Source organism: Parus major, chromosome 4 (assembly GCF_001522545.3).
Source record: "Parus major isolate Abel chromosome 4, Parus_major1.1, whole genome shotgun sequence".
In the NCBI taxonomy this organism is placed as follows: domain Eukaryota; kingdom Metazoa; phylum Chordata; class Aves; order Passeriformes; family Paridae; genus Parus; species Parus major.
This window is the reverse complement of record NC_031771.1, coordinates 65308869-65331534: the sequence shown is the minus strand read 5'-3', so window position 1 is coordinate 65331534 and position 22666 is coordinate 65308869. Positions and strand designations below refer to the sequence as shown.

The following is a 22666-nucleotide window of genomic DNA, read 5'->3' as shown; positions in this document are numbered from 1 at the left end:
GTGAAGGTTTCTCAAAGGGGGTGTGCAGGGAGGAAGGTTTGCTCTGTCACTCTCCTCCCTCAGTTTTTTGTTCCAGTTCCACCGCCTGTTTCTTGAGGCAGTGATTTGATTCTCAGCTAATTCTTGTCAGGACTTTTTGTGGTGTTTGTACAGAGTGTAAGAAACGTGGATTTTTGCAGTTACCTCCTGTAGCATGCATGAAACTTGACTAAGGAGAGCCTGGTGTATCTTGACATGTTTAAAACTTTTAATACTGCCTGAAGTGACATTGCCAGGGGGAGGCCATGGTTCAGGTGCAGCTGCTGTGGAATGGGATTTACTCCCTGGTTTCACTGTCAATAAAGGTGTGTCAACCAAATGGTATTGGGGTTTTGTCAGTGTTGTAACTGAAGGTGCAGATGATGGAATGGAGAAATGCCTTCAATGCCAAGCTTGAGCTGGAGCTGGAAGCCTGCTGGGAGACAGAATGAGGAGTCAATGTAACCTTGTCAAAGTGCAAATGATAATCTGAAAATATAGAATCTAATTCAGTCCAGACAATTAGAAAGCTCTGCCTTTGGCCAAGTGTAATTAACTGCATAAATACACATCAGTGACCTGCCATTGCAGAGGAGACAAGGAATTGTAGTGGTCATAGATGAGCATGGCAGGAGTGTTGTGATTTACTGAACAGGCCTGCACTAAATCAGCTGTGGGTCAGAGATAAACCGTCCTGAGAAATGTTCATTCCTTGCTTTTCAGCCCTGGTGGGGCTGTACTGGGCAAGCCAGGTCGTAGATTCAGAGAATATCCTGAGCTGGAAGGGAGCCCCCAAGATCATCCAGTCCAACTCCTGGCCCTGCACAGACACCCAACAATCCCACCCTGGGCATCCCTGGCAGCGCTGTCCAAACTCTCCTGGAGCTCTGGCAGCCTTGGTGCCCATTCCCTGGGGAGCCTGGGCAGTGCCAGCACCCTCTGGGGAAGAACCTTTCCCTGATATCCAACCTAAACCTTCCCTGGGACAGCTCCAGCTGTTCCCTTGGGTCCTGTCACTGTCACAGAGAGCAGAAATCAGTGTCTGTCCCTCCAAGATTTGATGTGATGCCTACTTTAAGCCCTGCATTGAGGAAAGATTTGAGCTACAGGGAGTCTAGATAAGAGTGATAACTAAGATTAGAAACCTTGAAAACATCACTGTGAAAGATGGCACAAAATGGAGCAGTTATTCTAAGGAAAGGTGGGTGAAGTGGAATGGAGCAGTTCTCAAATACATGAGGAGGCAATGGGACAATTTGTTTTCTGTGGCAGGATTGGGTAGGAAGAGAAATAATGGACTTAATTTCCAACTCAGAAGATAGCAAATTGATATCGGAAAGAGCTCTCTTGTAGTAAGAAGCATTAAAACAGATTTCCCAAGGAAGTCATGCAGTGGGTGGTCAGAGATTCACAGAATCATTAAAGTTGGAAAAGACTTCTAAGATAATAAAGTCCAACCTTCACCTCAGCACCACCACGTTCACTGTGTCCCCAAGTGCCACATCCACACGTTTTTTGAATACTCCCAGGCACGGTGACTCCACCGCTTCCCTGCACAGTCTGTTCCAATGCTGGACAGCCCTTCCTTGGCTGAAGGAAAAAGTGAGAAAAGTGTTGAAGAAAAAAGTGGAAAAGGTGAGAAACCTATTCCTGATACGTGATGTAAATCTCCCCTGGTGCAGCCTGGGGTCATTTTCAAGGTCTTTAAAACCAGAGTAGATACTGGTTCTGCCATGCCAGTGCCAGGAAGGACAGAGAGGTGGAGCTGGTTCTGTTTTGGAGTGAGACAGCCCAAATATTTTTGCACTCTTTCCATGTAAAAGGTGCCAGAATGACTTTTCTGTCTTTCTGTTTTCCTAAATTTCATTCCTTTGCCTTTCTGACCATCAGTGAGCAGTGCTAATCACAGCATTGCTTTGGAATAGCAATATCTTTATGTAAATAATTTTTTCCTCTCTGTACTTTTTATTTTCGCATTAAAGTTTGTCTCCCATTTTATTCCTAAATGCAGCAAGTGTCCTCTGTGCTGCTTTATGGTCAGCTTTATTTTGATTAATTTCATTAGCATAATAGTGGATTTTATGCATACTGTGCCATCTGTTTCCTTTCCACTTTATTCATATATCAAATGCCAGAATTGGTCCTGAGTTCTCTGATATTTTTCCTGTGTCCTTTTATTCCTATGTCCTTTTATTTATTATGTCCCTTTATTTATTATCCTTCAGCTGAATTTGAAGGCTGAAGTATTTCACTTCCAAGATCTCTATCACAGGCCCAAGAGAAAGTAGGAAAACTGATGGAGACCTTTGATGAGCAGAGGCATTCTGTATTTAAGATCTTGAGTCCAGGGATCTTAGCTGTTACATTTTAATTACATTTATCATTGAATTATATTATTCTGGGCTTTGGGAAAGGTTATGATTACAGTCTGAGCAATTTCCTGAAAAGAAAAAAACAGATGTGAACAAACACAAAGCATAATATTAAGATTTTTGTCATAGTGCGAGCAGGAAAGGTTATGATGCTTTTTTTGACCTTTCAACCATTTCAGTTCTCAAGACATTTTTCGTTGAGAAGAAAAAGATTGTCAGATTCTGCTAGTCCAAGAAAGATGGAAGATTTTTATTAAGTGATGGGATTGAGATCAAGGCCTGGGTCAAGAATAAACAACCACGCTCTGTCTTCACACAGAGACTGATAATCAGAAATCATGAGAAATGCAACTTTAACTAGTGTGGGAGTCTTCACGGTGTTTTGCCTTTTTCTGGGAAATTTCTCTGCTATCTCTGAAAGGGTGATTCTTTACTCTGTATTAAACAGAAGGGAGGAATGTGCTCCTCTGGAGTGTGTGTATGTGTAGGTTTTCCTTTTTATTATTTTTAGAGACTTGATAGTTTCAGGTCAGCACTGAGACTTCTTATTCTCCTAACAAATCATTCCTTTCCACTTAGTCTGAAAGAGCCTAAATGTTCTTGGTGAGGAAGTTCTGGCTTCCCCCTGAGCTGGTGCTCAAGTTTTGAGACTAATAAACAACCTAATACCTTCTTAAAAATCGGGGAATTCATCGGCTGGAGATAAATCAGCAGCTCTTCTTCTCGTGGCAACAGGATTTGAAATGGGGACTTTATCTGTGAGTGCAAGCTGTGCCCCCGAGTCAGAGCAGGGCAAAGTTGGGATTCATTACTCAGGCAGGAGCATCATGTGCCTAATGAATAATGGGCTTCAGTCCCTTCCCAGCCCTGCTGGAGCTGCAGAGTTTATCAGAGATGTTGAAATAGCAGGGGGACAACAGCCTTCAGAGCCTCTGTGGCTAAACAGGAAATATTTGGGGTTTTCAAAAGTTAACAGGTGTGAAAACCTTTGCTTGTGCAATCAAATATTAAAGTAAATCATTTTTCCATTTATAACAGATTGTATTTAAGAGAGCATAAATACTTAATGACTTGAATTCATTTTCTGGCCAAAAATATTTAACAGATGTAAGTGGGTTTCTATGGTAATTGTCTGAGGTTGTCTAACTTAATGTCCTTTCTGTGACTCCTGTTTCATTTATGAATAAAAGTGAATATTTAAGCCTCATGAACATATTTCACCTGCATTTGCCTGTGTGGGAAAACATCAGGTTATTTAGATCTCAAGTTTGCTTGGTGGTGACACATATGGGGAATATTGAAGGTGTTCTGTGTGTGAATTGTGTTTGTAAAACAACATCTGTCACTTAAAGGCAAATCCTGCTTCATTTACAGGCAAGGTTTGTTGTTTGCCCCTTGTTTTCATGTTATATTATGATTTTTTTTACCATGTTATTTAATTTTGTCTCAACTACTCTATAGTCAAGATTATTTAAAAAAAAAAATACCCACAACATTTCCTATGAAACTTGAATTCCCAAGAAAGCCTTTGGGGGAAAATAAACATATCAGTGGTTATTCCACTACTGACCAGCTTCTAATTCTTCTGGAAATCTGAATATATTAATGAAAACAGTTTCTGCTTGTCTAATACTGCATGAAATCTTTGGGTGCTGACCTGGGTTAATTCAGTTGCTTAAGAAAGGAACCTTTCCTCCTGGTTTTATTTTGATTAATTTGTATTCACAGTAATGGGTGAAAATTTTCAAATTATTAAAATCAACAAGAACAACAAATCTTGAATACACAGAGGAATATTAGAAAAGAGAGGGTGACACCCAGGAAATGTAAATCTTTCTAATTTTTCTTGTGTTTGTCTTCCTGAAAACAAACATTTCCTGTTATTCAATGCACGTAATCCCATCCTTAATTTCATATAAATACATCCAAAAAAGACACTTGTTCTTTTTAGACTCATCCTTTTTAATTGCTGATGTTTTCAAGATGTTTGTTAAGATGGTTGTTAAGCTTTAGAGAGTTTCTTGTCAGCTAAAAGCAATTCCTTCACAAATTAATAACTTCAGTAATTCTGTGGGTGTGTTTTTGAGCACTGTCCCTCTCTTGCAGACCTGTGGGACTCTGCTGGGATGAGTGCAGCGAAATTGTTCTTCCAAGTTTCTCTTGAAGCTGAGGATTAGCTTTCAACAATTCTGAATAAATCAATATATTTTTGTTTTCTGGAGACAGTATTTTTCTGTTTCAGAAATAATCTGACCAACCAGGTTGAATAAAAATTTACTTAGAAGTTTGTATCAAAAATGCAGATTCTTGGTTTGCAGAGTAAAGTGCAGAGATCTGAGGAATCTCAAAATTCCTTAAATTTCAGAGTGCTGATACTTTTATTTATCTGAAATGTAGGCACTGAGCAGTCTCTCCTCTTTCTCGTATCATGTAGAACAGGTCAAACCTTTTAACAGGGTTTTCCACAGGATGTGTTATTTTTTTCTTCCAGTTCAGTATTAAAAACAATTCAATAAAACCTCAAACACCAACAACCTTTGTTAGGCACGTGCTTTTCTGTATCCCGCTCCCACACCTATCTCGAAATCCTCCTCCCACCTTTCCAACAGTTTGTCAACTCAGCAAGTCACATTTATTTGGCCTAAGATTTATTGCAAAATCAGTTCACTTAACAAAGGCCTTCAAACTTAAAAATAGGCATTTGAAATACTAAATGGTTTACTTAAGAAATAGTAATAAATAAGTGTAATTTGTAAGACTGCCATTTGTTTTTCAGTTCATAGGGAACTCCTTTAAGTTAGCACTCTGTCATCAAAACTTGCATGTACAGGAAATGTTTGTCTGTTTATTTTTTAATGAGAAAACTTCAGGCAAAAAGTAGTAGGAGAAAGTAAATAATTGGAATAAAAGAGAAAAAGCAGCTTGCAGTACAATCCTGATGGAATTTTTAAATGCTTCAATACATAGAAATAGTCTAAAATGCGTTGTCCTGCACTGAAAGTAAGAAAGTTCATTTGCTTCTTCTGCCATTGTTTTATTTGAAATGTCAAGAGTCCCAAAGAGAATTGCCTTGAAGAAGTCCAGTATTTACATATTGAATGGAAAAAATGCAAGATTGTAGTTTTTGATAGCTGAATATTGAACAGTATCTAAACACTGAAGTGATACAAGCAATCTTTGCATAAGGGCTCTTACTTCTGCTAACTCTGAATTATCATGAATTATCATGTATTCAATCATTTCAGCAGCTTGGTCTTGTTTTTAAATTCACAATAATTGACCATAGTGGGCTTTGCACAAGTTTAACTCGATCAGTTGGTGAATAAGACAATTTATTTGAGCCAAGTGGAAATCTGGTTGTGGTTGTGGCTGCTGGTGGAGCAGAGCCAGCAGCTGCGAGATGTTGACTCTTCATGGTGGGCCAGTGCTGCTGCCTAAAAAAGATCCTTGTTGGGGCTGCAGATCACAAAACAAAAGCTGTTCTTGTGGAGGAGGAGGTGCAGTGGCAGCTCTGGCAGGGAATCTTTCCAGTATGGTTTTACAACAATCAGATTAATAACATTTTGTATCTCTCTTATCCTGACTCCAAGACTTCATATATTTACATTAAAGAAAATATTGGTTTCGATTACTCCTCATTCTGTCATCCTGGTGGATAATCCCCATAAATAACAAATTATGGAATTTGATAAATAAATCTTAGTGAAGGTTTTGTTCAGTGATGTAGAATTATCTTCTAAAGTGATTTAACAGCAAACTGCCTTCTTTTAACTCACTCCAGAACATACCTATTTTCCTAAAGACTGAGAACTCTGTTCTTCATAACAAAAACCTAACAAACAAACAAACAAACAAACAAAAAAGTAAAAAGGAAGAAGGAAAATCAGGTATTTTCTTCCTTGATAATGATATTCATATAGTTTACAGCAAACAGCAAAAATGAGAATATATCTAGAAACAGTGCAGGAGGTGCATTCATATTTAAATTAAACTTTAATCAATTAACACGGTTAATAAAAAGAGGTTCATTATATCTAAGATAAAAGACCACAAACAATACCCAGCCCAAGTATAAACACACTCCTTGAAGCAGCAGTAGGAGCAGCACTTAGCCTAATGTGCAAGCTTTCAAGTGGCAGACTGGAAGAATTTTTATGTTCAGTTTGACTAAATGCTTGTTCTTTTAATCCTTTTTTTCTGCTTTGACTGTGGTGCTTAACAAACATTTCCACTCATAGATACTAATCTTAATTTTACTATTCCCATTCTCTGGAGGCTCCTAGGTTATACTATGGATGATATTTTTACCAGCTGTTACACATTCCTTGTGGTAACTGCCTGAAACTTCTCATATTGTACATTCAGCTGTATTTATTTGCAAACTTTTGGACTTTTTGTGAGTCAATCCTTGTGGGTTTTTTTTTGCTACTTAGAGATGTACAGATTTCTACTGATTTTATGCATTGCTCTGAAGGCAGATAAATTAAACTGCTTCCCCAAAGACTTAATGTTGAGTGGTTTGCAACATTTCTAAGTAGCATTTGTGAAGAACAGCCACTCTTTGCTTGAGCAGATTTTAGTGGGAAAGGAAATTTGTGTTACAGGGCTTTGTGTTCTCTAACAGTTGTGTTGGATATTTTTGGCATTTTTTAAAGGCTTTCCTTTTAATAATTAAAGAAAACAGTTTAGACGTGCTGGCTGAAAAGATCTGCTTTTTTTTTCTCCTTAATTTTTAGCAGTAAGAGCCTACTGAGATAATTGTTGTTAAAATGTAGTATGGAATTATATGTTGTTAAGGATGACATCTCTGTTAAATAGCTTATTCTTACAAATACAGCCTGAAGTCCATATATTTAGTGGTAATTAATGCATTTGGGTTTTAGTAAAAAGCTTATTTTGTGTCCCTTTGCTTTAGTCAGAATGAGCTGAAAACCAATTTAATGTCACTTTGTGTTTCAGACACACCAACTTCTCCTTGGCACCTGCTGTTCTGTTCTGCCAATTGCCACTTAGTGCTGGGAATATATATCAGATTCTTTTCTTTTACATTTATCAGACTTTTCTTGGCTGCCACTGCCAGTTGAGGTTGTCACCCTTCAAATTTTGTTGTTTCCCTCACCACAGGGTTACATTTAATCCAGAGTTACTGGTATTGTGCAGCTATTCCGAAAATCAATGCTGATGGTGGCAATGGCAAGAGACAGTGGGTTAGGAAGGAATATTTAATTTGTAGCAGGAAGGGGGAACAGCCTGAACTTTGCCATGGGGGAGAGAAACACAACCCCAGATCCAGAGATCAGGTAGTGCTGGGGTGATCAGGAAGGTTTAGGTGCCATATGCAGTGGCATAATTATGTGTATTACTCATGGTTCTGTTAAAACAAACAAAGAGGAAAAAAAAACATTGATGTCTCCTCAACTAGATCTGTTTATGGAGTGTGTGGGACAGAAGTGGCTGTTAATTCTGTGTGGGATGATGTTGCTGCTCTCTGTTCTTCTGACAAAAAAAGTCTAGAACAGCAGGAGGAGGACAGAGATGGATGAGTTCCTGGAGAAGTCTGGGGGAAAGTCAGTTCTTCCTTCAAGTTTGACCAAAGGAGATTTCTGGAAATGTTCTCTTTTACCATGTCTGGAATTCATGTCTGAACAACAGGCTGTTTGAATTAGCATCTGTAGTGCTTTGGCAGGTCCCCAGGGGTGAAATTCCTAAATAAATGTGCATCCAAAGGAGTGTGCTCTGCAGGTCGAGGGAGGCGACTCTCCTGCTTTGCTCTTGTGAGACACCACTTGCAGTGCTGGGTACATTTTGAGTGCCTTCAATATACAAAGGACATGGAACTGTTGGAACAAGTCCAGAGGAGGCCACAAAGTTGAGAAGGGGACCAGAGAACCTCAGAGAACCTCCCCGGTGAAGACAGGCTGAGAGAGTTGGGGCTGAAGAGAAGATTGTGTGGAGACATCACAGCACCTTACAGTTTCCAAAGGGCTACAGGGAAGCCAGAGTGGGATTCTTCATCATGAACTGTAGTGGTAGGACAAGAAGTAATGGGTTAGAGTGAAAAAGGTGAAATTTAGTTTAGGTATTGGGAAGAAATTCTTCCCTGTGAGATCCTGGCTCAGATTTCTCAGAGAAGCTGTGGCTGCACCTGGATCCCTGGAAATGTCCAAGGCCAGGCTGGACAGGACTTGGAGCAACCTAAGACAGTGGAAGGTGTTCCCTGCCCATGGAAGAAGAGTTGGAATCAGATGGTCTTTCAAGTCCCTTCCACCCCAAACCATTCCATGATTCCATGATTCTGTGTTTGTGTGCCCCCTTAGCACCATACCCTTGTAACTGACGAAATATGCTGTACTGGAAAGTGATGTGACACTCCCCAGGCCTAAGTGGATGAGGTGGTTGATCTCCAGTGGCACATACTCCCTGTGTATGACCCTCAAAAGATAGCTCTGAACCTCATTTTAGCTGTATAGTAATGACTTGAAAGCCCAGTCAGTTGGTATTACAAGCAAAGCAACAAAAAAAGATCCTGAGGAACCTTTCCCCAGACTCTGTCAAATCTCTCACACAAGCTGTTTGTGATAACACAATTCTGTTTTTTTTTCTGGTGGTGGTTTTTTTTAGAATAGTTTTTTTTTTTCCCCTCCTTGTATTGCTGTGTGAAAGGTACACAATAGAGAGAAACGTAGATGAAATACAGGCTTTGCCTTCTGACTGTAGATGAAATACAACCTTTGCCTTCTCAGTCTCTCTACAATGTCCAGGGAATACAGGGACTACAAAGGAGGTCAAAAATAGGCTGGACTTCTGGACTTCAGTAGTAGGGGTGGAAGATGGAATTCTGCAGGGTTTGGGGTCAAGCTGACCTTGTTTAATGTCTTGTCATTGGTCTGGGCAGTGGGGTGAAATGCACCCTCAGTGCATTTCCAGACAACTCCAGTTTGGGAGGAAGGTGGATAAGCTCGGGAAGCAGGGCTGGCATGAGGAGTACCTTGGGTGGAGAAGTGGGCTGGCAGAACCAAGGGAAGCTCAGCAAAAGCCATTGCAGAGTCCTGCAGGGGGATGGAGTCACCTGGTGTTTTGAGATGGGCTGGAGGCTGACTGAGCACAGCTCTGCAGGAGGAATGGCAGAGTCCTGCTGGAAAGTTCAGAACATGGGGCTGGAGAGCCACATCAACATGGAGATGTTTTGGTGCATTTAGCATAAGAATAATAAAAAGGAAGGGAGGTGAGACTTCCCATCTAAGGAGTTCTTCTGAGACCACATCTGCAGTACTGAGTCCTTTCTTGGGCTCCTGAGTAAACCAGACTGGTTTAGACATTTCCAGTACTGGAACAAATCCTTATCCTACTTTGAAGATGACCCTGCTTAGCTGAGGAGCTGGGCTAGAGGTTCCAGAGGTCCCTTCCATCCTAAATTGTGTTATGATGATGTGTGTAACAGTTACGGAGATGGGGAAGGCTCTAGAGGGGCCATGCAAGGAGTGGCTGAGGTCACTGGGCTTGTTCAGCTGGAGACTCATCAGGGTCTGCAGCTCCTCCTGAGGGGCAGCTCTGATCTCTGCTCTCTGTGACAGTGACAGGACCCAAGGGAACAGCTGGAGCTGTCCCAGGGAAGGTTTAGGTTGGATATCAGGGAAAGGTTCTTCCCCAGAGGTGCTGGCACTGCCCAGGCTCCCCAGGGAATGGGCACCAAGGCTGCCAGAGCTCCAGGAGAGTTTGGACAGCGCTGCCAGGGATGCCCAGGGTGGGATTGTTGGGTGTCTGTGCAGGGCCAGGAGCTGGACTGAATGATCCTGGTGGGTCTCTTCCAGCTCAGGATATTCTGTGATTCTGTGCTAATTCTGGAATTTTAAGTTGGCGATGGAGATTTTATACAGTGTGTGAAATGTGCAAAATAAACAACCTAAATAAAGCACCCTTCAGGGAATACTCTCTTCTGCCTTCCTGAGTGAGAATTCACAGGGGCTCTGGATTTGCAATCTTACCAGGATATTCTTTGCTGTTCATAACATATGCCTGAGTGCAATTGAACGGCATGAAGAAGTAAATTCCATTATTATTCTTACTATTCAAAACAGACCCCCCAGAAAATTAAGTAGTATCCATTCTGGGGGAGTTCTGATTTAATCTGTGTATATATTAAGTGGAAGATTGCTTGCTTCTGTTTTTTGCTGTTCTTTATGGGCAAGGTTTTCATTAAAAAAAGATATATTAGTTGTTACAGAGAAACCAGAGCACTAACTCACCACATATGTCTGAAAGATTTTACTGCCTTCACTTACAGTACTTTACATTAACTGAAATAGAAACTCTTGGGAATCATTTGCCTTTGGTATTTAGTGATGTATGATATTGTTTTCAGTGCTGTTTAGGGCAGTTCACAAACAATAACATTACCCTGAGGAAGCAACTCCTGGTGGTTCCCTCAGTCGGAGTGCCAGTGTCTCTCTTTGGGCTGCTGGAAGCCTGGGGAGATCAGCTGCCTGTGAGAAGCTTAAATATTGTTCTACCTGCCTTTGTAGTTGCCTGCTATCTCATTTTGGTATCCAGTTAAGGATTATTTAAATCCTTTTGTGTTATTTCTCCTCGAACAATGTCTGAGTCATTGGAGGAAACACCTAAAGAAAGATAATATTGAAGTTTCTATTCCAGATATGGTATCTAGTAAGGTAGGAAATAAAAGGTGTTTTATTGAAGGTGTTTTATTCCCTCAGTGTAATTATAGAATGGTTTGAGTTGGAAGGGATATTGAAGTCATCCAGTTCCAGCCTCTGCCCTGGGCAGGGACACTTTCCACTATCCCAGGTTGCTCCAAGCCCCTCCAACGTGGCCTTGGACACTTCCAGGGATGGAGAGTCCACAACCCCAGAACTGGTTACAGAAAGCTGTAGAACCTCACTAAAGCAATTGCTATCTCACTTTTCCTTTTTGTTTTTTTTCCCCCTAGCCAGTACAACTTGCTGCCTGCTCTGTGGTTGAGTTCCTTTGATAAATACATCTTAAATGCTGCTGCTTTTAAGATTGCCAACAGATTCTTAAACCAACAACAAGTGTCAAGAAAACAGTGCATTAAATATCAGCTAAGAATTTCCCTTTGTCAGGCATGTGCTGTTTACAGTGCCAAGGCTCTTGCTCTCCCAGAGATCCAATAAAACAGCGCAAGTACAATGAATCCAGGGATTTCACAGGAGTTTTTCCATTACTCTAGTGTGGTGTGCCCTCATGTGGTTAAATGCAATATTTTCCTTGAATCAGTCCGACACCCTTTGGATTTATTCTCTGTTCTGCTAAAGAACTGGGAGAAATAAAGGCTTTTGGTGGAATGGGAGGCAGTGTGATGCCAAGTAGGTTTTTTGGTATCTTTTGTTGTTTTACAGCTGTCAAATGATTTGGTACTTTTGAGATGGGTATAAATACACTTGCATTTGGGTCTAATTCAGCTACAGATGTGTGTGTTTCCCTTGTCTTGTTTAGTTTCTTTATAGATTTTGAGGATCCACTTTGTAATAATTAGGCCAAGGTGGTGGTTGTTTCTGATTAATTAATCCTGATAACTGAGTATGGAAAGGAAAACTTGCATGTTGATTTTTCCTCACATAATACATAATACCAGCAATCTTTTATTTTTGATACCCTTTGAGTACCACAAGTCTTAATTTTGTGATGATAATAATGCATATTATACATATTGACTACATATCTCACATTTTACATGTGATGTGTTTGTTAGCTAGCATGGTATTCAGTTTTGGAAGGAATTTGAATTATTAGAATTATGAGGTGTTGCTTTATACTTCTTGGTTTGTACTTTTTATTTTATCACTCACATAGATTGTGGGCAGCTTTTTTGGGGGAGCTTCATATCCTGACAGCAAACTGCAGATGATGGTGACTTTTCTTCTACATCCAAAAGTAGTGCAACAAAGTTTTGCCCAAAATTAAAAGTTGGTAAAACTGCAGAAAAACACGCACTTATGGCATCAGTGACATTTACTGTTTTAATTACCAAGGAAAATAACAGATGTCAGCAGGGGCTTGCAGTAGTAATAACTTATTAACTGTGAGGAATTAAATAAAGTTATTGAATGCAAAAAATTACTTCTTCCTCAATAACTGCTCAGTGGTTGCCAAGATCTTTTAACACAGCGCTGGAAGTTGACATTTCTGGCTGCTTTGAGGTCACTGCATTTAATGTATATTTACTGATTATCAGATGGATTCCAGCTTTCTGATTTTTTGAAGCTTGGGGTGAGATAAACTTCATGTTTTAGTCTTTAAAGGAATGTTTTGTGCATTGTGGTCTGTTAAACCACTGCTGAGTTGCACAGAGATGATCATTTGGAGCCAAATAACTTTGCCTTTGGTGGTTTCAACATTTTAAGTTCCCACATGGATACATGATGTTGTCTCACTTGGACAATGAGAAACAGAAGGAAGATAGTGACAGGATCACAAGCAGAAAGGATTTGCCAAATGTTGCTCCAATTAAAATTCAATCTATGCTATATAAAACCCAGAAGCATCCTTGATTTAGAGCTTTGGAAGACTCAAAGGTTTGGAGGTGCCAAATCCGTTTAGGCACCCAGCTCTGGCAGTGTAATCCATAAACAGAAGTTACATGATTAGTCCTCCTTTTAAACACATGGAGAAGAGAAGAGAAGAGAGAAGCTGAGGAGTGAGATTTCAAAGATGTGGTGGGAGAGATGTGAAAGGGAGCTTTTTGAAATCCCATCCCTTTCCAGAATTTATATGCTGAACTCTGAGCTTGCAGAGGGGAGCTTGCATCACATGGTGATTAACAGAGCACAAGTTTGCTTGGGTTTAATTTGAACTCTTCCTTCAGGGTTAAAAAATGGCTCGTTCTTCTCATTTCAAGCCCAAGCATGCTGGTGTTGCAGCCCACCCTCTTGTAAAATATCCCAGGTGTTAAGGTGGTCACCCCTGAAAGAAGAAGACCCAGTTCACTTTTCTGCTGAGCCTGAGGAGCTTCAAACCACATTTTTTACCCCCAAGTCAATGCTGTGCCCCCCAGGTTATGGCCTGGGCCCTAAGGTGGTCATCCTGCCAAAATCAGGCCTTTGTGTGGGGAGGAATTCTTGTTCCTCTTTTCATCTTAGTAGGATCATGAAGTGCTCTTATGCATAATGAAGGAAGAGATGAGAGAAAATGCATGTTTAACACAAGCCATAGATATGAATTTTTGAAATGGTACAGCCTAATGTGCTTTGGTGTAACATAAAAAAAAATAAAATAATGGGAATCTGTGGGTTCTGTGCTGTCTTTGGCTGTTGGACTTGACTGGGATCAAGCCTTTTTGTGCAATTAGAAAATCCACAGTGAATTACACATTGAGAGGAACATCTTAAAATTTGGCTTGCATCTTTTTCTTGCACTTAAAGGCATTGAATAGATTTTTTTAGGAGTCAGATTAAGCCAATGGTTCTGCTAAAGAATGTGTAGTTGTTCCAATTAAACACCTGCTTTGGCTTTTCTCTCTTGGCAAAAGCTGGAACTGCCAAAATCCTAACAAGATACTGGAAACCTGTGTTCAGGAATGGGATTATTTAGTTCTTAAAAGTGAGATTTTGCAATCCTGCCAGCACAGAGAGGAGATCTTTTAATGGATGTTCCTGCTTTTGCTGCCAGTTCCAAGAGATGGTCAACTCCTGGAGCTACCAGCTGACAACAGGATGGTGTGAGGAACCTCAAGTAATGTACAGGAGCAAGTGATTCCTTGGGAAACCTGAGGAATATAAATCTTCTGTCTTTCATGGGTGGAATATTAACATAATCTCTTTTTCCTGTCTACCAGGTAACTCCTGGAATTCATACTTGGCTTCTAAATAGCATCGCAGCCCTTTAGTGCCAATTAACAGGAGAAATTTGTCACAGAAGGAGAATTTAATAATCTTTGCACCTAATTTATTACAAATAAGAGGCAAATTGTACTATGGGAGACATTTTATTAGCTTCATTTATATTGATTCTTGTTTCATTTATGGGAGAGCCGGTGAAAACACGTTGCAGGTTTTCACGGCTGTTGTATACATCTTCTTTTCATGAAGATTTGTAGGAGGAACATAACCATGATTCTTCATTTAATTGTGTTTTTCTGTTCTTCTTTTTCTTAACAATATGTTTTGTGAAAACATATTTCAGGTTTGTATGTCTGTTGTAGAAATTTTTGATAGTTTGTAGGAGGAAAGTAAGTGTGGGGTGGTTAATTTATTTTTTTATTCTTTTTGATAGTATAACAAGTAGTCAGTAATTCCACTGAGAATACTTGCTGAAGAACTTTAAAAGTGCCTTATATAATATTCATTCACATTGGCCAGGATGTAAACCTCTGCCCATGGTGGGAGTACTGATAAGAAAAATACAAATTAGCAGCAACAGTGTTGCTATCTCCAAATTACATCCTAAAGGTGCATCATGTGGGCAGAATAGAAATATGCAGATTTGTTTAGGAATCAGTGTTTGGCAGCAGAAACATGAATTGGAGCTGCTGGCTGTCCTCAAGCTACATTGGATTAAAATATAAAATATCCTGGCTCTAATCAGTGTTGCCTCAGTTATCTGGGTGCTTCCCAGCAAAAAGGGAGGTGTGGCACTGGCATTTTGTAGCACCCCAGCTAATAATTTATGCATTAGAGAGAAGAGTCTGCTTATTTCTGAATGCCTCCAACCCACAGGTGTTTGCAAACACTGAGGGGAGCTGGAAGGAGGACAAAAAGCTGGGTTAAACCACTGGAATTCAGCATTGGTAGACAAAGTTCTGTTCATCAATGAGAATCCAAATATCTACATACAGGAGAAAGAGAATTTCAGTTCCATGAATTAGGTAGACAGCTGGTGCTAATCGTGCAGAGATAATTACAAGAGTTAATTATGTAAGCTGTTATGATTTATGGGGTAAGGGCAGGGGCAAATTACTCAAGTTGATAGGGAAAATTGAAGAACAGTTATTATCAAAAAATGGAGTTATGTTAGAGACTGAATCATGCTCAGCAGAACATCTGTGTTCACGCATATTGGTGTAATAGGGAAAAAACCCCTTCTTTTTGTGTGGCACTAGAGACTAAGCACAAATACGAGAAAAAACCCAGCAATTTATCTGCTCTTCTGCACAAATATGGAAAAAATCCAATCTAGCTGCTTTTCTGTTTTGTATGTGAATGCAAAGTAGCTGTTGAAAGCATTTGCTCCTGTATTTTGCTCAGTAACATCTTGCAGTTGGAGTGGGAACAGCTAATGAGCTGCTGCTGAGAGCCACATCATAACTTAAGTCTTTGGTGTGCAGAGCCAGGAAAAATTCCATCTCTGTTTGCTCTGCTTCTGGATGGTCCAAGGGAAGGTCACAAACACAGTGCTCAGCTCTGTTCTCTACCTCCTTTGGAGCAGGGAATCAAATCAGATTTTTCCCACAGCTGGTGCTGTAACCCCCAACACAATCTGCTTCTCTCTCCAGGTATTTTCAAAGGTCTCTTCTGCCAAAGGAAACAAAAAAAAAGCAAGCCCAGCCATGAGACAGTTCGGAAAAAAGAGGTTTTGTGTTTCCAGACAGTTGTAATGATTTATTTTTTTTTTCCTTTGACAAAACAAACTTTTTTGGAAAGGAGCAGGATTTTGAGTGCTCGAGGGGTGACCATTGTACAAGCGGTGAGGCAGTGAGATGGTGCAGTGGAATGGAAGGGCAGCTGATACCCAAAAGAGAAAGGGTCCTTCCACTGAAATGTCAGGGCTGTCTTTGCTCAGGTCATCGAGTGTTTCCAGCACCTTGGTGATCCGTGAGTGCATGAGAAGAGAGGAATAACCTCATAGCTGTTCACATCCAGGAAATGCCACTGGGAAGAACAAATAATATTTACTTGAAAATACAAGTGCCATAGGGGAGAATAGTGAATTTAAATTTTTTTTTTTTTTTTTAAATAATTAGTGATTCTTCAGAGAAACCCTTTTACACTGATTTCAGCTGTCACAACCAGAGCCAAGTGTTTGTGTGAATGGTTTTCATAGTGGACACGCTTGCAGAGCTGTATTTGATATGCCTGCTTCAGTTTATTAAAAACAAAAACACATATAAATGCTGTTCACCCTCAGAAAAACTCCCAAAAGCCTCTTTGATGAATATTTGCATTTGTAGAATCACAGAATGATGCGTGCTGGAAGAGACCTTTAGAGATCACCTGCTCCAGAGCCCCTGCCATGTGCCACCAGTGTCCTCTAGCCTTTCTCCAAGGGGCTGCTCTCAATCCTTTCATCACCCAGTCTGTGCTGAGAACACAATACCAAGGCATCTGTCCTGTGTGAGGGACCAGAGAGATGAGGATAAACAGGATAATTAAAACAAACAAACAAACAAACAAAAACCCCACAAAAACCATCAATATTTTCCTCAAGAATTGTCAATACGTGTTTATTTTTAATGTAGTTATGGAAAGCCTTGGGTAAATAATGCAGTTTGAACAGATGCTGAACAAAGAGAAGGCAAAGGGAGAGAATTACAGCTCTTAAACGTGTGGCCCACCCCTCTCAGAAATCTGTAGGCAAGACAGTTTAATTCAGAAAGCCAGGAATGTTCTTGTGTGAGCTGGAGATTAATTTGATGAGTGTGTGATCCAGCTCTATCCCCTTTCACTTCTGGCATTCCCCACCCACACATGACCTCTGCCATAGGGAAATCCATGCTAATAGAATTTTCTGCTTTTAGCAAAGACATCCTCACCTTTTTTTTTGTGCTGCTGGAGCTGGGTAAGGAGGCCTTAATTCAGGATGGGGCTGAACTATTAATTAGTGAAGTTCTGTTACTCCAGCAGAGATCTGTGCTAGGACTGTGTGAAGCTTCCTTAATAAAATAAGAGAGCAAGGTTCCCTAGTGTGATCACAAAGCCAGGATCATTACAAGGCTGCCAAGTGAGCTTATGGTAATTATCAAGTGATATATTTGATAATTGTACTGAATTTTGGGTGATTTGTGTATTAATTAGTAACAGAAGCTGATAGAGACATTCTTTCCTTTGTACCACTTTAAGTGGGGTAAGATATTTAAAATAAACCAGTTTGCTTTAAAACCCTGCTGAAAAACTGAGCTATTTTAATAAGATAAAAGGTTAATATTATTAATTTTTCTTCATTTTTTTCCCATGCAATTTATATAAATTCATAGGTTATTGGCTTTTTAAAAATGGGAAAGAAGCTAATATGGTATAGATTTTTCTGTCACTGGTATCAGAATCCTTCCTTCCCCTTTGCCCTGTCCTGGTACAGCTGACTTTCTGGAACAGGAATTCTAATTTTGGAAGAGACTTCTTTTTTAGCCTTTTAACTTGAAATTTAATGTAATTTAAAGAAGCTGACACAAGGTGGGTAAAATGACCATATTCCAATTTTTATGAGTGGTTTTATTCCCGTGAGAGCTCTGTATTATCCAGAACCCAACCTGTTGGTGCAGAGACTGGAATGCAGAATTGCCCTTTGCCAAGGGAATGAAATAGCCCCACATAGAGAAGGATTTCTCTCCTTGCTTCATCTGAATGCTCTTGAGCAGAGGGTAGTGAGATGTTGCTTTTTTCTTTGGATTTCATCCCAGCAGATCTTGTTTAAAATTTTAAAACCTTTGCTTCAAATTTACAAATCATTGAGGTTCATTGGCAACCAAAGCCTCTAGCACTGTTTGTGATCTTGTGCTCTCTTGCTGGCACTCTTCCATGACTATATTTGAGTGCCAGCTTTTGACTTGATGGAAACTTATTTTTTTAATGGTAGAAACAAAACAAATAAGGAAAAAAAAAAGAGCAGAAAAACATTTATGAAGGAATTAGTCTCAAACAGAATACACCAGCATTTCCTTCTGAAAAAAGAGGATTTGGGGGTGCTCTTTCCTACATGTGTGTTACGAGAAGTGGTAGAAAAAGTCTCCATCTTCTGTGGTAATTTGGATTTTCCAATGGACTGTGTTGGTTCTGGACTCACAGCTCAGAGCATTAGCAAAGGTTTTCTGCCAGTGCCAGATTCTCTTCATCTCTAGGAGCTGCACATGTTCATCTGCTCTACACAGACTGACACAGAAGTTCTTAACTGAGAAGGTTTTGAGGTCTTGCAGACAATTTTAAGTAATTTTTCTCTATTTCTGCATGTTTAGCAGCATGGGACAAAGCAGTTATTTTATTTCAAAAAGGCCTTAAAGAAAATATCAATAAATATTTTAATTTGTAATTATTTCCACATCAGGAAGTTCTGATAAACTTTTCTTATTGTTCAGTGGTGAGTCAGAATTATTTGCATTTCTGTAGGTGTTCATAACTAGGTGCCAGTGACAGTGATCAGCTACAAATGGATCTTAAGGAAATTTCATGAGGAATATTTGCAAGGAAAAGCTAATAAAGAAAATATTATTTCTAGATCTAAATAGTGGGAAAAAAACTCTCCACATGATGGATGAATATTACATTCCAGTCACCAGGCAGACTCCTTCCATAAAGAAGGCTCTGGAAAACATTTTTTTTCTCCTAATACACCATGCCTATGGTGTTTTCAAGCCCTGATTATACATATAGATAGATATAGATACAGATATGGATATAGATATAGGCACACATATTTATTCATCCACAGTCTGTAGTTTTTAGATGTGATTTGTAAAAAAAGGTGACTGAAACAGAAAAAAAGTATAGCAGAAAGAGCATGGTAAAAGGCTTTTTGGTCAAAACTGTTCCAAAGACCTTTTCAGTCTTTTGGTAACAGGGATGAGATGATGCTGAATTTTTATACTTGTTTTAGAATTGCTTGGTTTTTAGTGAAATGTCTTTTTTCATAAAGCCATTTATATTCTTACAGCAAATTTGTGGCTTAGAACACTGATACAACACTACAAATGCCCTGGTTTGGATCCTGGTTAGGGAGAATTGCATCCCTGAGCATTATTGATCCAGTGCTATTCTTTTGTGCATTTAACACCTGATGGTGTCCAGTTCAATATTCCTGTTTTACAGAGCAGCAGCCTGGTACTGCTGGAGCCATGCAGGATTCCCTCTTTGCCCAGCACTCACCTGTGGGATGTACACACTGTGCTGTGTTTTTAAGCTTCCTAATCAGTTTATTGACAGCTCAATAAAGAATTCCTTCAGGAGATTCTGCCAACACGGAGGCAGAGTTTCCTTCTGTTTAAATACTGGTAGGATCATTTCACTCACTGCCTGCTGTGGTTTTATGACAAAATATTAGGAATACAGTGAAGCAGCACTAAGGCAAAGAGTTTTAACCTGTATGATCTTTGCAGTGGGAGCTCTTTGTACCTTTCACATCTGGAAAACAGCCACAATGTTTTTGTCACCACTTGCATGTCACTGCCAGTACATTATCTCAAGGGACAATTGCATTTTGAATGGTTTCTGACCCTTGTGTGTTCAGGTCCCATTTTATCAGCAACTTCATTTTTTAAAAATGAAAACCAGAGACAAAAACAATGCTTTGGCACCACAGCCCTGCCATGCTTGGTTTTTATCTTTTTCTTTTTGCTTATTGTCTGTGATTTGCTTAGCCCAGACTGAGGAGAAGTTAAAAGGAAAACCCTCTTTTGGGGGACGCGCCGTTGGATTTTATACTTCCAATTTTATCTATTCAAAACACACGGCCACTGCATCCCTTCCAGGGCACAGAAAACAGTGTGAGGATTGAATTAGGTGTTATTATGAATAGCTGGGGAATTGTTCAAACTGACAAAAACTTGTTTTTCCTGCCCAAAGGTAACGACCCTTGTGAACACGAGCAATAAAGGACCGTCTGGCAAGAAGAAAGGGCGCTCAAAGAAGGCTCATGTTTTGGCTGCCTCAGTGGAGCAGGCCACTCAAAACTTCTTGGAAAAAGGAGACCAGATTGCTAAAGAGAGTCAGGATCTCAAGGAGGAGTTGGTTGCTGCTGTGGAAGATGTTCGAAAACAAGGTATGTGGGAAAAAATGCTTGATGGGACTAGAGCTTTGCCCAGTGCCAAAGCTTAATGTTCCATTTTCAGCCTGGTTTTTATTCTGCTCTGTGACAAAATGATGGGATTTTTTTCACTTGGCTAAATCTGAGCAGTGGTTTAAAGCCTGTGGGTGCAAATGTAGAATTAGGATTATGGTATATATGTTTCTGAACAATATCAGAATTATCAGCCAGATAAAACAGCAATATAGAAGCACTTGTGGTTTCAAATATATGAAAATAGAATATCAAAGCCTGAAAATACGGGTATAATAACAATATTAAGACAGTTATTTTCTGGGTGTTGGTGATAAAATAAGTGCATACTCACAATATCTGATAATTTTCTTTCAAAAGATAAAATGGGTATGAAGTGCTTTCAAGTTTACCTGTGTAGTAGCGGAAAAATATGTTTTCAATGTATGCCTAGGAAAAAATGTTACAGTTTTATTTACTTTGATTGTAATTATCTTTATTACAGCAGAATTAAGTACCTTTCAGATTTATTCCATTTTAAGTCCTATAATCTAAAGATACCATCTGCCAGTATCATCAGCCCTGGTTTTTAGTACAAGAGGAAGATTTCCAACTGAGATTTCAAAAGGAGTCTAAAGGATTTGGGTGTAAAATACTGATTTTCAGTGAGTTACTCCCCCAGAAGTCATACTGTGTTTTTTGTTTTTTTTATCTTGTGAAAATTGGACTGAAGTGATCATTTTTTTGTATATATAAGTACTGATTAGTGAATATTCCAGTCTCTTCTATCCTGAGGATATTTTTTCCTCATCTCCACTCTGTGTATATTTGGTTTCACTGTTTTCATGTTCCTGTCTGGTTTGGGTTTTCTTAAATACTCAATTGTCAGTGTGTCAGAATAAGTTAAGTATTTGCTGTATGCTGGATGTACAATGATATTCCAATATTCCAGTGGAGTTTTATGAGTTTTGTTGGTTATTTTTTCTGCTGGGTGTTTGTTGTTGTGATGGTGGGATTTTGGTTGGGTGGTTTTCTTCTAGATTTTTAGTGCTGATGCTGTTCTGGTATTAATTTTAATTTGTCATCTACTTCAGTTTCCTGTTGCTTTACATGGCTTATATTGTGTTGTGTCAATTTGTAGCTCAGCATCTTCAGTAGTGACATGAGTGCCCATCTTCTCTCTGAATTTATAACATTTTCCCTTTTGGGTATGTGATGCTGACTCAGTTTCTCCCCAGGAGACTTCTCTTGAGTTAGGGGGATAAACCTAAATTTACACACTTTTTATCTAGACCAAATTTCTGATTTTTTTACATGACAAAAAGACTTTTCTTAACCTATATTTAGAAAAAACCCGACCCAAACAACAATGAAGAAGCAGAGAGGAGGAAAAAGATCTTAAGCAGAATTACACAGAATGACACAGACATTCATCTCTTGTCAACACTCCAGGCTGGGAAAAAAGCCTGTCAGAAAAGTGGAGCAGCTTTTTTTGGGGCCTGTTCAACACGATCCCATAACGAGGAGAGCAGGAGACACCACACACCATTATTAGCACCCACAAGCTGTGCAAACGAGCCCAGCCCTGGTGTGCTGTGAAATGATATGTTTAGCTCAGTGCCATAAAGAGCTGGATTAATGAAGCGAGGCTGTGTTTTCCTGGCTGATTTCCTGGCAGGGTTCCAGCTGGGATAATTACATCGTCAACCGAAAAATGGCTGTGGCACTTACAGCTGGCTCTTGGTGTGATCCTCATTTCCTGCCCTGCGTTGCTGGGTGCTGTTGTGTTCTGCTAAAGGCAGCAATTCACCCCAGGGACTCTTGCTTTCCATTGATAGGTGTGGAAAAACTTCTCTGTATCATTGCAGAATGCTTTGGAATGAATGAGAGGGTCCGTGGTGTTAAGATTCTTGTTCCTTCTGTAGCATGGAAAGGTAAATTCTATTGGCTGTTGAGAACTTTGGTAATAAACGGGTTTGATTTATGAAACACAAAGAGCAAAAAGAAAAGATTTGATGCCTAAAGCTCATCCCTGTGAATCTCTGTATCCCATAACGATTCCATAACAGGGACTCTTATAGTTCAAAAGCACCTAAGTGAGATAGATTATCCAGCTGTTGGGCCATTAAATGCTTTGCTGTGCGGGTGTTTATTCTGATGCTGTCGGAGTTGTGTAAAAGATCTCCCAGATGGGGCACAAAGAAGGCCTGGGAAATGTGGAAGTTTATCATTCATATCTTTTTATATTAAATAGAAGTGAAAGCAGACAGGGACGGAACTGGATGATCTGTAAGGTCCCTTCCAACTCAAAATATTCCATCATTCTGTGACCATAAAGA

The 22666-nt window shown here is 39.7% G+C and overlaps 1 protein-coding gene across 2 annotated transcripts in view; it reads left to right on the top strand.

The window, feature by feature from the left end:
• Positions 1–22666, top strand: part of CTNNA2 (catenin alpha 2) — a 405963-nt gene that overhangs the window by 18368 nt on the left and 364929 nt on the right. For both annotated transcript variants that reach the window (XM_015624690.1, XM_015624688.1), the window contains exon 2: positions 20135–20330. In XM_015624690.1, coding sequence (XP_015480176.1) covers positions 20135–20330 — 196 coding nt within the window. The remainder of the gene's footprint in view (positions 1–20134; positions 20331–22666) is intronic.